Source organism: Elephas maximus, chromosome 19 (assembly GCF_024166365.1).
Source record: "Elephas maximus indicus isolate mEleMax1 chromosome 19, mEleMax1 primary haplotype, whole genome shotgun sequence".
In the NCBI taxonomy this organism is placed as follows: Eukaryota; Metazoa; Chordata; class Mammalia; order Proboscidea; family Elephantidae; genus Elephas; species Elephas maximus.
Window position 1 is genome coordinate 27,360,476 of NC_064837.1, and position 15,057 is coordinate 27,375,532.

The following is a 15,057-nucleotide window of genomic DNA, read 5'->3' on the forward strand; positions in this document are numbered from 1 at the left end:
CAAGGCAGAGGGCTGACAACCATCCCCCAAGTGTCTGTGAGGAAAGCGTATCCCTGTTCCCTTGAGCACACAGGTGGGTGGGTTCTGCAGACGGACCATGGGTATCCAATATTTTTGGTTGTAAGGACTGGTGGGTACCAGTTATCCTTGGGCCCCTGTTGCGGGTGTCTGGGTGACGTGAGTGGAGCCACCAGTCCATAGGCCCCTGATGTGGGTAGGCACGGACCCTATTTAATAAGCAAAGCTGTGTCAAACATCAAACACCCACCTCTTCACCGCACAGCTGAAACAGTTGCAGTCTGCCAACAAGGGCCTATTCGCCTGAAATAGGCCCACACAGGTCTATGCAGATGGGAAAGGTATTCAAAGTCCATGGACCGTTTATCCCTGGACAGGAGCTGCTTCTGTCCTGAGCTCTCCAGGTTAGTGGAGCTGGCAGATTATCTCTTCTCCAACTGTGAATTTATTCCTTCTCCAAGGCTGGGAGAATGGCTCAGGGTACTCAGCATGCCCTATCTCAGACCCAGGGAAATTGACAGCCACTGAAGCTGGCTTGGAGGTGGGGTGGGGGGGGCGTGGTAAAATACACGCAAGTATTTAGCTTTTTCTGAGAGTGCCACTCTTCTCTGGTTCCAGAGGTGTGAGTAGGCTGTGCAGCTGGTTGTTTCTCCTTGAGGAAACTGTGGCCGTACACTATCACCAGCCTGCCTGAGGGTTCCCGGCGATTCAGGTCCAGAAACTTCTCTCTACGCTTCTGAACTGTCTCTTCCTCCCCCTACCACTCAGTCCATTTTCTAACTTTGCCTTTGATATTGTCATAAATATAATCATTTCACTTGTTTTTTTTGGGTCTTTGTTATAAGAGGGATCACTGGCAGCATCTGATTACTCCACCATCTTGGCCCCACCTCTCTAACTTGTATTTTTAAGCCCACAAAACATTAGTTTTTATAGAGTCAGTTTATTTACATGTGTCCACATATTTACCGATTTCTTTGCTCTTTTTTTTTTTTTTGCAACTCAGGTTTTTTTTGGTATCCTCTTCTCCTGCCTCATGTACATCATTTAGAATTTTCTTGAGTGAAGTTTCGATGTTGGTAAATTTTTTTGAAGATTCTTTATTGTGCCGCTGTTTTTAAAAATATATATATTCTCTGGGTATAGAGTTTTGGCTTACGTTTTTTTTTTCTCTCAGTCTAATCGTTGTTCCTTTGAAGCTAATCTGTCTTTTCTCTGGTTGCTTTTAAGATATCTTCTATGTCTTTGATGTTCTGGGGGTTCACTAGTTGCCAAGAGGTAGATTTCTTTTAATTTTTCCAACTTGGGATACACTGGGCTTCCTGAATCTGTAGAATCTATACATTGACATCTTTCACTATTCTTGAAATTCTCAGCAATTCTACCTCAAATATTGCTTCTTCCCCATTCTCTCCTCACCTTCTATAAATGTTAATTAGATGCATGTTAGGCCTTATTTTATCTTGTGTGTTTCTTGTATATTTTTAATTTCTTGATCTCTTTGAGTGAAATTCTGGATAATTTCTTTAGCTTTTTTCTTTAATTTCACTAATTTTTCAGCTTTTCTAGACTAATGTTAAATCTGTCCACTGAGTTTTTAATTTTAATTATATAAAAATTAATAACTTTTATTTTATTTTGGTTGTCTCCTTTTCTTTCTCATATTTTCGAGTCTTTCATTTCTTGAAACATATTGAACAGTCTTATTTTATATTCTGTCTCTAATAATTCCAACCTAAGAAATTATTATAAATCTGAGTCTGTTGTTTGTTTTGTCTGATTCTCATATATGGTGACTTGTTTGTTTAGTAATTTTTTTTTTTTTTTTTTTACTGTGAGCTCCTTGATTTCCTTGGAACTTTATCTATGGAGATTCTTTCAGATCTAGTGGAGGGTAGTTTCTTTGTGTTTGCTTCTATCAGATGCCTGGGGGCAATACCATTCTTGGACCATCTTAGTTTAAACTAAATTGTTGGCTTGAGGCTTTTAGGCCATCCAAGCAGTGTAAATTTGGGCTGTAAATCTTATGAAAGATGGCCTATGACTACAAATTCTCAAGGGAGAATTCCCCCTTTGGTACGGTGCCAAGAAGCAAGATAGGCAGTTTTTTCTGTACATAAAAAAAATACATAATGAGGGATTAATTCTAATTTACCCTTACATTGAGGATGTAGCCCTTTGGGGACTCACTAGTGTGTGTGTGTGTTTGTATAAAATCTGTTATTAAACACCTTACTCTGGGAAGGTCCTGGACTTAACTTCAAGGACTCAGCCTTGAGTAACTATACTTGAAGTTACTCATTTCAACAAATTCCCACAGGGTGAAAGGTACATTTGGCACTGTTTATTTCTCCATTCACTCAGTTAGCTTCTGCCTTTACTTAGCCCTGGCCTGCATATTCTGTTCTTTCCTATTACTTCATGCTGTACTGAATAAGTTGATTTTTACACTTTATCTAGTGTCTTAGTTATCAGTTGGTTTTAGTGGACATCTCAGTCACCATGTTGCCAGAAATGCAATACTTATACATTTTTAAAGATCTTTATGTTCATAACTGAGATTGACTCCTAATTTTATTTGCTCACATGGACCTTGTAAGGTAATACTGATCTTATAACATGAACTGGGTAGTGGCCTCTTTTTCGTCCATTCTCCAAAACAGTTTGTATATGACAGGGATTATTGGCTCTTTGAAGGCTTTGTAAAACTCATCTATAAAATTATTCTATTCTAACGCCCTTTGTCAGAGTTGGGGGAGGGTAAACTTCTGATTAGTGACTCAATGTCTTTAAGGTTACTGATTTATTTAGGTTTTCTATTTCTTTTTGAGATAACTTTGATAACATATTTTTCTACAAAACTATTCGTCTAAACTTGAAGTTCATTGGCACATAGCTCATAATCTCATACTCTGAAAAATCTCTATGATATCTAAAGTTATATCCTGTTTTTCATTCATAATATTATTATTTTTTTTAATCAAGTTTTATTAGCAATTTGTCTATCTGGTTAATTTTTCTTTCTATTATTTTTTTGCTATTTAAAAAATTATTTTCTTACTTCTTTCTTTAGGTATTCTTTGGAGTTCCTTTTCTAGCTTCTTGAACTTAACTCCTTTACTTTCAGTCTTCTTTGTTTTTTAATAAAGGTATAACAAATGGATCACTTTAGGAGTGTCCTACAAATTTTAGTAATATCTTTGTCATGCAGTTCCAAATATTTTGTAATTTCCATTGTGATTTCCTCTTCAGCCTGTGAGTTGTTTAGGAAAGCTTTTTTTTTTTTTTTTATTTAAGTTCCCAAGTACATTACAGAATTACAGACAGTTCCTGACTTATGATGGGGTTCTGTTCTGATGACTCGGTTGTTAGTCGGTTCTGGTGTAAGTTGAATACTTCTTTTCTTTTTTTAGTTTGCATAGCCTGCTATACAAATTATAATACTGAACATCTGCCAGTGAACATTTGAGAATGATAACATCAGCAAATTACATGCTACAATGTTGTATTAGTACATGTTACCTATGACAAGATGTTAAAAAAAAGGTCGTAAGTGCGGTTCGTTGTAACTCAAATATGTCATAAGTCGGTGACTATCTGTATTTTTAAAAAAGTTTAAATGCCAATTTTTATTATATCTGACTTGAACATGGAGAATGTGTCTATATATCCATTCTTTCAAAATGGCTGAAACTTCCTTTGTGATCTAGTATGTGGTCAATTCTTGTAAATGATGTATGTGTACTTGAAAAAAATGTGTATTATCTATTTCCTGGATATAGGATTCTTTTGATCTATTAGATAAGGTTTAAATTTCATTTTCAAAGCTTCTGTATTCTTACTAATACTTTTGCTTGATCTATCACTTTTTGGAGGAGCTGGGATTGTGGGCTTGTCAAATTTTTTTCTTTTTTTTCAGGTTCCTTTTTGCAATATAGAGTTCATATTTAATCATGGCTATTTTTTGTGTTTTTTAAATATTAGGTACCTATATATATTTTCTTTTATATTGTTCATTTTATTATATAGTCTCTTTATCTGTATTGGTGGCACCATGGTTTAGTGCTCCGCTAGTAACTGAAAGGTCAGCGGTTTGAACCCACCGACCATTCCATGGGAGAAAGATGTGGCAGTCTGCAAACATTAGAGCCTTGGAAACTCTATGGAGCAGTTCTACTCTGTCTTATAGGGTCGCTACGAGTCAGAATTGAGTTGATGGCAATGTTTTTTTTTTTTTTCTGTATTAACACTTACTGCCTTATTCTATTTTCTCCAACATTAATACTGCTTTTAACTATTTTTTTGTTTGTTTGGGGGTGAGCAGTGGGAGAGGCTTGACATATTTTTATTCATCTCTTTGTTTTTAACCTTTCTAGATAGCATTATTTAGGTGTGTTTCTTGTAAACAACATATAGCTGTATTTTCTCCCTAACTAGTTGATTTAATCTATTTACATTCATCGTAAGTATTAATTTTGTAGATTTATTTCTACTATTATTTTATATTTTCTAAATATAACATATTTTATTTATTTCTCCTCCCCCAACCTTCCTCTTCTTGCCTTCTATTGGATTGCCTACCCTATATCCAGCATCTTTTTCCTACTTTGAAACAGAATCTTTATTTTTAGTTGGGTATGCTGATGACCTGAATAAAATTGCATTTCCCAGCTTCCCTGGCAAATAGCTGTAGCAAGTTAAGATGTAGCTGAAGTGTTTTGTGAGGCTTCCTGGAAGCCTCTTTCAAAGGAAAGAAGCTCCAGCTGCCATCTTGGGCTAGGAGGAAGAATGCCATGCAGTAGGATGGTAGAACAGAAAGACAGAAGGAACCTGGGTCCCTGATAACTTTGGAGCTGCTATACTAACCCTGGGATGCCTTCTTCTGCGCTGCTTTTACAGGAGAGACAAATTAATTGCTCTCTTGTTTAAGCCACTAATTTTGGGGTCTCTTATTAGCAGCTGAATGCAATTCCTGGATGTAAAAACTATACATGGCTCTAGATTTTAACTTTTTAAAGAGGCAAATTTAACTATCAATTTTTGAAAACAAAAATTATTTTTCCTGTTAAATAAGTCTAATGTATTTTATAAATAAAATGCATTTTATAAAATTCTGTGTTCAACTCTGTTTCTTGTGCCTCAAGCCTTCCTTCTAGGTTCCCTTTTCTTCTTGCTGAATGAAGCAGGTTGAAGCTGACCTGCAGGGATGCTGAGATAAAAGAGTAAGAGTTCTAATGGTGCTCTAATCCTTGGTTCCAGTGTCCTTACCCCTACCCTTCTGAAGGCATGATTATATAAGCTAAAAAATTCCACTCATTTCGTGTCACTTGAGGCCAAAGAATCCTGACTAAAAGAATAGACATGTTTCTTGTGCTATTTGCCTAATTTATTCACAGTGAAGGAATCAGAAGTATAAGCATAGATTTAAATTCTTAGAGAGGAAGTTGATTTAAAAAAAAAAAAAGAAGATAATAATAAAGAAGAAAATATACAGAAAAAGCACCAGAAGAGGAAGATAAAATTGAAGGAACTAAAAATATTGAGTCCCAGAATGCTGCCTAATTTATCAAACTTGTCAACAGCAGCAGTTAAGAGCAGAAATTTGTTCTTAGGGCATGGGAGCGGGAAGGGGGACTAACTTAAGTTATCAAACAGACAGTATTAGACCCCAGAGGAACAATAAACACCAGACATAATTGTCAATAACACGTCTTTATATTCCAACTATTTAAAACAGCCTAAGTACAGTACTTAAATTCTAAACTTCCTCTTGAAACTCCCTCTGCCTTTATTCAGTTCTTATTCAAATACAATATATGGATGGTGCATTACAGTTAATGACGTTCTTTTTGACAGGCCCTTTCTGCGGCACAGGGCTATACTTTCTCTCTCTCTCTATATACAGGTAGCACAAATCATTAAGTACTCAGCTCCTAACTGAAAGGTTGATGGTTTGAAGTCACCCAGAGGCCCCTTGGAAGAAAAGCCTGACGATCTACTTCTGAAAGACCACAGCCATTGAAAACCCTATGGAGTGCAGTTCTACTCTGACACACATGGAGTTGCCATGAGTTGGAATCGATTGGATGGCAACTGGCTTGATTTCTTGGTTTATGTGTGTGTGTGTTTAAAATCTCACTAAGACTCTCCCTTTGACCACAACAGTAGACTAGAAAGTCCAAATTTAAGAAAAGCATTCATCTGGGACACAAACAATTGCTTCACCCAGCCAAGTTAAAAAAACAAAACAAAAACCAGGAATGAAAATTCTCACAGTAAGTTTGAATATATATTCTTCAGTGTGATTACATATTATCACTACCTAAAAACAAATCATACATACATATTCTATAACATATTTCAAGAGGGAATCCATGCATTTAGATAGATATTCATAGGAGAAAATAAATACCTTTGATGCAAGGTTGTCTACTAAAGCAATCATAGAATTCTTAAACAAGGTGGCGGCAGTCAGAGGTCGCTTGGTCACCTCTGTAATGCTCAGTTTGCCTTCTGGCCACATATTCTTCAGCACAGGATTTGAACTGAGAACCACAGGAAGAGAAATGCAAATGTTACATTCAAAAAAGATGAACAAGAGTTGCTAAGCAATCCTGCTGAACGGTATCCTGGGAATCACAACTGGACTACGGACTCAAAGCTTTCTCAGGTCTTTTCTGAACATACATCCAGCCCTGGGCATGTATGTGGCTTTCTAGATTCCCAAGAATATACGGAAGCTTTTCAAAGCCCTTATTCCCCCAAATCATTCTCATTCCTCTGCTTTTCCTCCCTAGCTTTTTGGTTAGTCTATTGTTGGCCTTATTTGCTATCCCTTGCCACAGGCAGCAGCGATTGACACATCTGTCCTTAAATGTTTTCAGCAAACATGTCACTCTCCCCTACCACACCCACAGTGGGAGAGCTCTGAGTGAGGCAAAATAAAAGCAAGCCCCGCCCTTTTTTTCAGCTTTTATTTTTATTTTTTATTGTACTTTAGAAGAAGGTTTACAGAGCAAACTAGCTTCTCAATAAACAGTACGCATATTGTTTTTACGACATCGGTTAACAACCCCACCACAGGTCAACACTATTCCTTCTCAACCTTGGGTTCCCTATTACCAGCTTTCCTGTACCCTTCCGTCTTCTAGTCCTTGACCCTGACCTGGTGTGCCCCTTTAGTCTCATTTTGTTTAATGGGCCTGTCTAATCTTTGGCTGAAGGGCGAACCTCTTGAGTGCCTTCATTACTGAACCAAAAGAGTGTTCGGGGACCATGCTCTCAGGGTTTCTCCAGTCTCTGTCAGACCAATAAGTCTGGTCTTCTTTTGTGAGTTAGAATTTTGTTCTACATTTTTTCTCAAGCTCTGTCTGGGTCTCTCTATTGTGATCCCTGTCAGAGCAGTTAGTGGTGGTAGCTGGGCACCATCTAGTTGTACTGGACTCAGTCTGGTGGAAGCCATGGTAGCCGTGGTCTGTTAGTCCTTTGGGCTAATCTTTACCTTCTATCTTTAGTTTTCTTCATTCTCCCTTGCTCCTGAAGGGGTGAGACCAGTGGAGTATCCTAGATGGCTGCTCACACTTTTAAGACCCCAGACACTACTCACCAATGTAGAATGTAGAACATTTTCTTTATAATCTATGTTATGCCAATTGAGCTAGATGTTCTCTGAGATCATGGTCTCCACAGCCCTCAGCCTAGCAATTCAGTCTGTCAGCGAATTTGGATGTGTCTATAGAGCTTCCATGACCAAGACAAACCCTTTTGACTAGTCCTTTGGGAGTTACCAGACAGGTCAAAACAAATAACCACAATTCTTTGAGAATAAGGTCCATTCTGTTCTCTTTGGTACTAGGTGCCTGTACCAGAAACATGGGCTGTTGTCTTCAAGGCTGCCACAAAGCAGGGGAGTGGGGGATGGGCCAGGTTATGCTAACATGCCACAAAGCTCTCTTACTGTGATTCAGCTATTTTTTCTTGATTATGTATTCCCCTGGTTGTTGAAAGCTTTTGATTAGTTTCCAGAGTTCTAAAAAACTGGGTTCTGACAGCCTTTGCCAGTTTATTGTGGCTTTTGTGGAAGGACAGATATTTAGAGTTCCTTCCTCTTCCATTTTCATTGACATCAAGACATCACCCCTCAATAACCTTCTTTTTTTTTAAATAATATTTTGTTGTGTTTTAGGTGGAAGTTTACACAGCAAATTAGGTTCTCCTTTAACAAAATTTTTGGAGCCCTGGTGGCACAGTAGCTCAGCTGTTAACCAAAAGTTGGCAGTTCAAATCCACCAGCTGCTCCTTGGAAACCCTATGAGGCAGTTCTACTCTGTCCTGTAGGCTTGTTATGAGTCAGAATTGACTCAATGGCAACGGGCTAACAATTTTTATACAAATTGATCCATGCCATTGGTTACCATTTTTACAATATATCAGCATTCTCATTATGACCATTTTATTTCCATTGATTTAGCTTCCCTTCCCTTCCCTTCCTTGCCTTCTCATCTTTGCTTTTGGGTAAATGCTGTTTGGTCTCATATAGTTAATTGCTTAAGGTGGCATATTACTTATGTGATTTTATTTTATAAGCCAATCTATTATTTGGCTGAAGGTGACCTGCAGAAATAGCTTCAATACAAGTTCAAAAGGTATCTTACGGTATGATAGTCTCGGGGGTTCATCTAGTCTCTATTGGTCCAGTAGGTCTGGACGTTTTTAGGAATTTGAGTTCTGTTCTACATTCTTCTTCCATTCCATCTGGGACCTTCTATTGTGTCCCTGGTCAGAATGGTGGGTAGTGGTAGCCAGGCACCATCTAGTTCTTCTGGTCTCAGGTTAGAAGTGGTTGTGGTTTACGTAGGCTATTAGTCCCATGGACTAGTTTCTTCTTTGAGACTTTGATTTCCTTCATTCTCTTTTGTTCCATATGAGTAGAGACCAATAGTTGTATCTTATAATGCTGCTCCCAAACTTTTAAGAACCCAAACGCCACTCACCAAACTAGGATGTAGAACATTATCTTTGTTATGTTATGCTGATTGACAAAGTTGTCCCTCAAGATTATAGCCCCAAGCCTTTTGACCCAGTATCCCAATCCCACGAGTTGTTTGGATGTGTCTAGGAAGCCTCCATAACTGAGCCCCTATGTGGTCTGTTATGTACGTGGATATATGAGCAGCACACACCAATGTGTATCTACATATGCCTACAGATACACCTATACAGGCACGTGCATTACTCACGTATGCCTTCCTATACACATATATGCATTCATATCCACCTACATAACCACACATATATTTTTTGGTTGTTTTTACTGTTGCTTCAAAATTGTATATGTTACAGAATTTACCAAAATTGTTCCCTTTTCTGGTGTCTTTATTTACCTTGGTCAAGTTGTGCTGATTTCACCCATATTTGGCCTCAATATTTTTTTGATGACCTACTGACCAACTGATAGAACAGAATGAATGAGTAAGTGAATGTAGTTCTCTAATCTAGAAGAGGAAACACCCTGGTGGTGTAGTGGTTAAGAGCTATGGTTGGTAACCTAAAGGCTGGCAGTTCAAATCCACCAGCTGCTCCTTGGAAACCATATGGGACAGTTCTACTCTGTTTTACAGGGTTGTTATGAGTCGGAATCGACTCGACAGCAATGGGTTATGGTTAATCTAGAAGAAGCTGGCCAAGAATACTGGTTCTTCTTCATGGGCCTTCTTTCCAAACCGTACATCAAAAAGCAAAAACAAAACAGAAAAACCATTGCCGGCGATTCTGACTCATAGCAACTGTACAGGATAGGGTAGAACTGCACTATAGGGCTTCCAAGGAGTGGCTGGTGGATTTGAACTTCTGACCTTCTGGTTAGCAGCCATAGCTCACTGTGGCTCTTAACCACTGTGCCACCAGGGCTCCAAAGCATACATAGTGGTTTTGAGTATGTGATCATCTGCCTCTCCCCGGGTGGTGCAAATGGTTTGAGATGGACTAACCTAAAGGCTGGCTGTTTGAACCCACCCAGTGGTACCACAGAAAAAAAGCCCTGGTGATCTGCTTCCATAAAGACTACAGCCAAGAAAATCCTATGGAGCAGTTCTACTCTGTAACATATGGGGTTGCCATGAGTTGGAATTAACTTGATGGCAATAGCTACCATTTGCCAATCATTCACCAGTTTTATTTTTACATTTTCTTGATTCATAAGAAGAATTCAGCCACATAGTCAGTGTCTATAATCAATGACACTAGACACTATTCTGGTATCAGAGTGGGCTCTCAGTTGCGGGCAAAAACACTATATTAAAACCCGAATCTGTAAAGCTTTCAGCTGGGCCAGAGGCTACCTGACACTTCTCCATTACCACCGGTCTAGCCTGGGGACTGCTGAGGATATAGATAAGGTTGTCAGATGACTGACTGGCAGAATAGAGAAACTGAGGCAACCCAAGGGAAATCAAGAAAAATCACATTAGTATCAGTAAGTTTATAGACTACATAATCACAAACCCACTGCCGTCGAGTCGATTCCAACTCAAAGTGACCCCTTGGATACAGTAGAACTGCCCATAGGGTATCCAAGGAGTGTCTAATGGATTTGAACTGCCATCCTTTTGGCTAGCAGTCAAGCTCTTAACCACTGCGCCACCAGAGTTCTATATAATCACAAAGTTATATACTATTCTGTCCATTAAGTATGTAGAAGCAGAACTAGAAAATTTGTCAGAAACTCTTTAAATTGTCACATAAAAATAATCATGTACATATATATTATATGAAGAACCTAATGTAAAGATAATAAAATTCCGATCCTACCTGTTATACATGAGGCGCTTAAAATCTTGAAATAAAGTATCTTTATTTTTGTCAATAAAACCAATGACAGAATATCTAAAAGAAAAAAAAAAAACATAGAAAACATGCATTATTCACCCAGCAACAGCCACATTTAACACGCACACTGTGTAAGTGGGGTGTGGATTTTCAGGGGGTTAGATCTGTGTGGTACTGGATGCCCCGTCTTCAGTACTCTGGAAGCTGGGAAGAGGACCAGAAGAAGTGGCATCATTCCAGCACTAATGGCTACTTTGGCAGATGGGGTGATAATTTTGAGTCATGTTATTTTATGATTCTAGGGTTTTAATTTAACTCAGGAACAGCTATTAAAATTTCTTCAAATGTCTTTTCCGCATTTACAGAGATGATCATTTGCTTTCTTTTGCTTAACCTCTTCATGTAATGGGTTACGTGAATAGAATTTCTAAAGTAAAAAAGAAGAGAAAGGAAAAAGAGAGAACTTTAAACAATAAGATGAAGAGGAGTGCTCAATGGACGTTCAAAGAATACTAAGGTAGTTATATTTTTTAAGTTACATTTTTTCTTATCAATTTCTAGTTTTATCGTATTGTAATCAAAAAATTATGCCCTGTAAGAATTTTAATTTTTCAAATATGGTAGAACTTTGTTTATACAGTTACTTAACTACTTATAGTATCTCATATAAAATAGTTATTCTCAACCTCTGGGCCTTTATGCTGCTGTCTCTTCAGCTTGGAATGCCTTCTCTTCTGCCTCTCATCTTCCCAATTCCTTTCCCTGACTAACACTTTTTTAACTTTTTAGGACTCAACTTAGATGTCACTTTCTCCAGGAAGGCTGCTCTATACTTATTCCAAAAAACCAAACCAAACCCCCTGCCGTCAAGTCAATTCTGACTCATAGCGACCCTGTAGGACAGAGTAGAACTGCCCCGTAGAGTTTCCAAGGAGTGCCTGATGGATTCAAACTGCAGACCTTTTGGTTAGGAGCCGTAGTTCTTAACCACTACACCACCAGGGATTCTTATACTTCTTACGCTGGGTTAAATTAACTCTCCTCAGTACTCCCATAATGCCTTGCACTTCTCTAAGTTTAACCCTTTCCATAGTTCATTATAATAACTTACGTTGTATCTGCCCATATCCTCCACTAAACTGTTGGTTCCTTAAGGGCAAGGCCCATCTTATCCAGCTTTTTTCTCTAGTTCTTAACATACTTCTATGATTTATTTAGCCATCAATCAATTTTTTACTGAGTGGTAACTATATCAGAAACTTGCTTGAGCACAGAGTATGTGCTCAATAAATGTTCAAAAAACAGAAACGAAGCTTTGCCAATTTTTTTTTTTTTTTTTAAATGAACAGACTAAAATACAGTGACATACAACATGACTGAAAAATGCAACTGAAGGGGAAAACAATTTATATTTGCCCTGGTAATATTTTTGGAAGTGTGACTCCACGCAAATCATCATGTTATGTACCAAAATAAGATACTCACAGTACGTCACCCGCATAATGTCGAATTCGAAAATCTCGATCAAACTCCAGCATTTTGTCTGAGGCACAGAGCTAAGAAACCAAGAAGGAGATTATTTTAAAAACAGACATTTTAGTTTTCCTAAAAATGTATTCCAACTTAAAATAAGAAGATAATACCACGAACCACGATATTATTATGAATGTAATCACATGGTGTGGGGCTTGGTTTTCCTATCTGACTTCTACGATACAGACTGTGAGCTTTCATACAAAATCTATTTCCTCCCAGTGTCCTCTGTGCCCTCTCTTCTCCTCCCACTAGATGGATAGTCCCTAGGAGATGGAAGAGCCAGAAGATAAAAGAGGCCTGGGTCCCTGAGAGACAATTAGACTTCCATCTTAGTCGCTATTTCTTAACTCAGCCCAGCCTACCTTGACTAATACAGTTTCTTTCTCCTCTGTGATCAGCTTAAGGAGGAATGTATCTATCATTACCAAGTGCCAACTATCTGCTAGGCACACACATCTCATTTAGTCCTCAAGACTGACATGTAAGGTAAGCATTGTGATCTCTTACACACATGGAAAGTAAGGCTCAAAGGCCCCAGATTGCATAGCTAATAAGTCCTAGGCCTGGGAATGATTCCTGGGACTGCCTGTGATGTCTGTGCCCTCCTACATACAGAGCAGCCTGGCTCACCTGTCTTCTGTTAGTCTGGCCCTCCAGCCAGGCCTGTCATTTCACAGATCAACTTTCTGCAGTTCTTTTTTACTGAAAGGAAATATGCTATGGAAGGGCAGTTTTTTCATGGCTCTGGTGGCCACGTAACTTTCTGCAATTTTCCTTGTTAAATTAAAACCACTGAGGCTATTTTATAATAGTGACTAGACTTCTCTGTCCGCCCTGTGAAGGGTCACCTGATATTCTCTAGGTTCTAAAGCAGACATCTAAGAATCCATGCAGCACTGAATGTACTTACACACAAAATTACTTAGGTTCTAATGTTAGATAATAAACAACCCCAAAAGGATGGTAGGTTCTACGCAGATGATGAAACTGTAAAGAAATGGTCTATCAATTCAATAAGTAATATAGTAAATTAGAATCGGACTTCTGAGGTTCAAATCTTGGCTCTACCATCTACTCACTCTGCCTCCTTTAATAATTATTTGTCTCAGAGAGTTGCTTTACGGATTAAATGATCTATGTAGGCCATAGTGCCTAACATACAGTGTGGTCTCCGATAAATTTAATTCTTCTTTCCTTTTCTTTCTCTTATTAAACACTTCTACAAAACCTTTTCATTCATAAAATCCCCAAAGGAAAAGGACACAAGAGATGTCCCACACTGATTGAATACTTAGTGTATTCTATTAAAAAAAAAAAAATTAGTAAAATACTAATTGGATATTGTAGTCTCAACTGGTCTGAACACAGAAGGTTTTAGACTTTTCTTTTTTTATAACAGTTACAGATTTATCCTTTAGTTGTTAATGTTAATATTCTAGATAGTGATTATATAGCTTACTGAATCATTTTCATGCCTCTCTATAATAACTCTAATGTGTAAGAAACAGTGTAGCCCCTAATGAAACTACTGCTGCAAGCCAGAGATCTCTTTTTTCACATGTCTATAACTCTAGTTAATCAGTAACCAGTAGCAAATGATGGTAGCTGGCTCAACGTACGGGATAGTAGTACTATTTAACAGAAAGCTTTACAGTGATTAAAATATCCTAATGGCGTAGTAGTTAAGTGCTACGGCTGTTAACCAAAAGGTCAACAGTTTGAACCCACTAGTTGCTCCTTGGAAACCATATGGGACAGTTCTACTCTGTCCTACAGGGTTGCTATGAGTCGGAATCAACTCGATGGCAATGGGTTTAATGGCTTCATTACTTCGTTTCTTTCCTTAATTAGGCAAAGATTCCAGGAAAAAAAAAAAAAACACTTTAAAAATCTGTATCTCCACAGATAAACTGCTCTTTAGTATTTTCTATCAAATCAGTAGCAACTGCTTAAAAGTACTGTGAACAGTAGCTACCTTAGGAAGCTTTTGAAACACTTGGTTGACAAATTTAATTCAGGTGTATAAACAACCAAGGTGAGAGTGTCAAAATGAGGTGGGTTTGATGTCTCATGTGGAACTCACAGTGATTTATATAAATGAATTGGAGCCTTGCATGTTTTAGTTCAAAATTCAATATTCCATAAGGCTTATTTGGTATGATTTTGATCAATTCAATTTGACTTCATGAACACTGATTGAGTGCCTACCACCTGGTAGACAAAATGCTAGGCAAATCTCCAAAATTTAAATGGTGGTTAAAAATGACATTCATAAACTATCCCATCAGAGACAGGGCATTTGCCCATGTAGTCGTACCGTCTTTAAAACCATCACTCTTTATTATTTAGGTTACTTTTAACTTTGCCCACTACTCTATCTCCATCATCTAGGATTGTACCTGGCAAATAAGAGGTACTCATTAAGTATTTGTGGCATAAATGGGAACAATTGAAGAAATACCTCTAACTGGAGCCCTAATGTGAAAGGTCAGATGGTAGTAACCCAAAGCCAACTTGTAGCAGGGATACTAGTCAGTCCTCAGTAACAGATCAATGAGAATACTTTAGAAATTAACTGGCTTAAAATAAGTATCAGCCAGTAATCTACTTCTTGCTGATTTGTGCTTTAACAAGGTAATTGTGGCCACCTCCCTATTCTGATTAAAAAAAAAAAAA

The 15,057-nt window shown here is 38.0% G+C and overlaps 1 protein-coding gene across 2 annotated transcripts in view; it reads right to left on the reverse strand.

Moving 5' to 3' along the window:
• Nucleotides 1-15,057, reverse strand: part of MYO1D (myosin ID) — a 348,885-nt gene that overhangs the window by 207,292 nt on the left and 126,536 nt on the right. For both annotated transcript variants that reach the window (XM_049861252.1, XM_049861251.1), the window contains exons 12-14: nt 12,331-12,401; nt 10,828-10,902; nt 6,431-6,563 (exon numbers count right to left, since the gene is read on the reverse strand). In XM_049861252.1, coding sequence (XP_049717209.1) covers nt 6,431-6,563; nt 10,828-10,902; nt 12,331-12,401 — 279 coding nt within the window. The remainder of the gene's footprint in view (nt 1-6,430; nt 6,564-10,827; nt 10,903-12,330; nt 12,402-15,057) is intronic.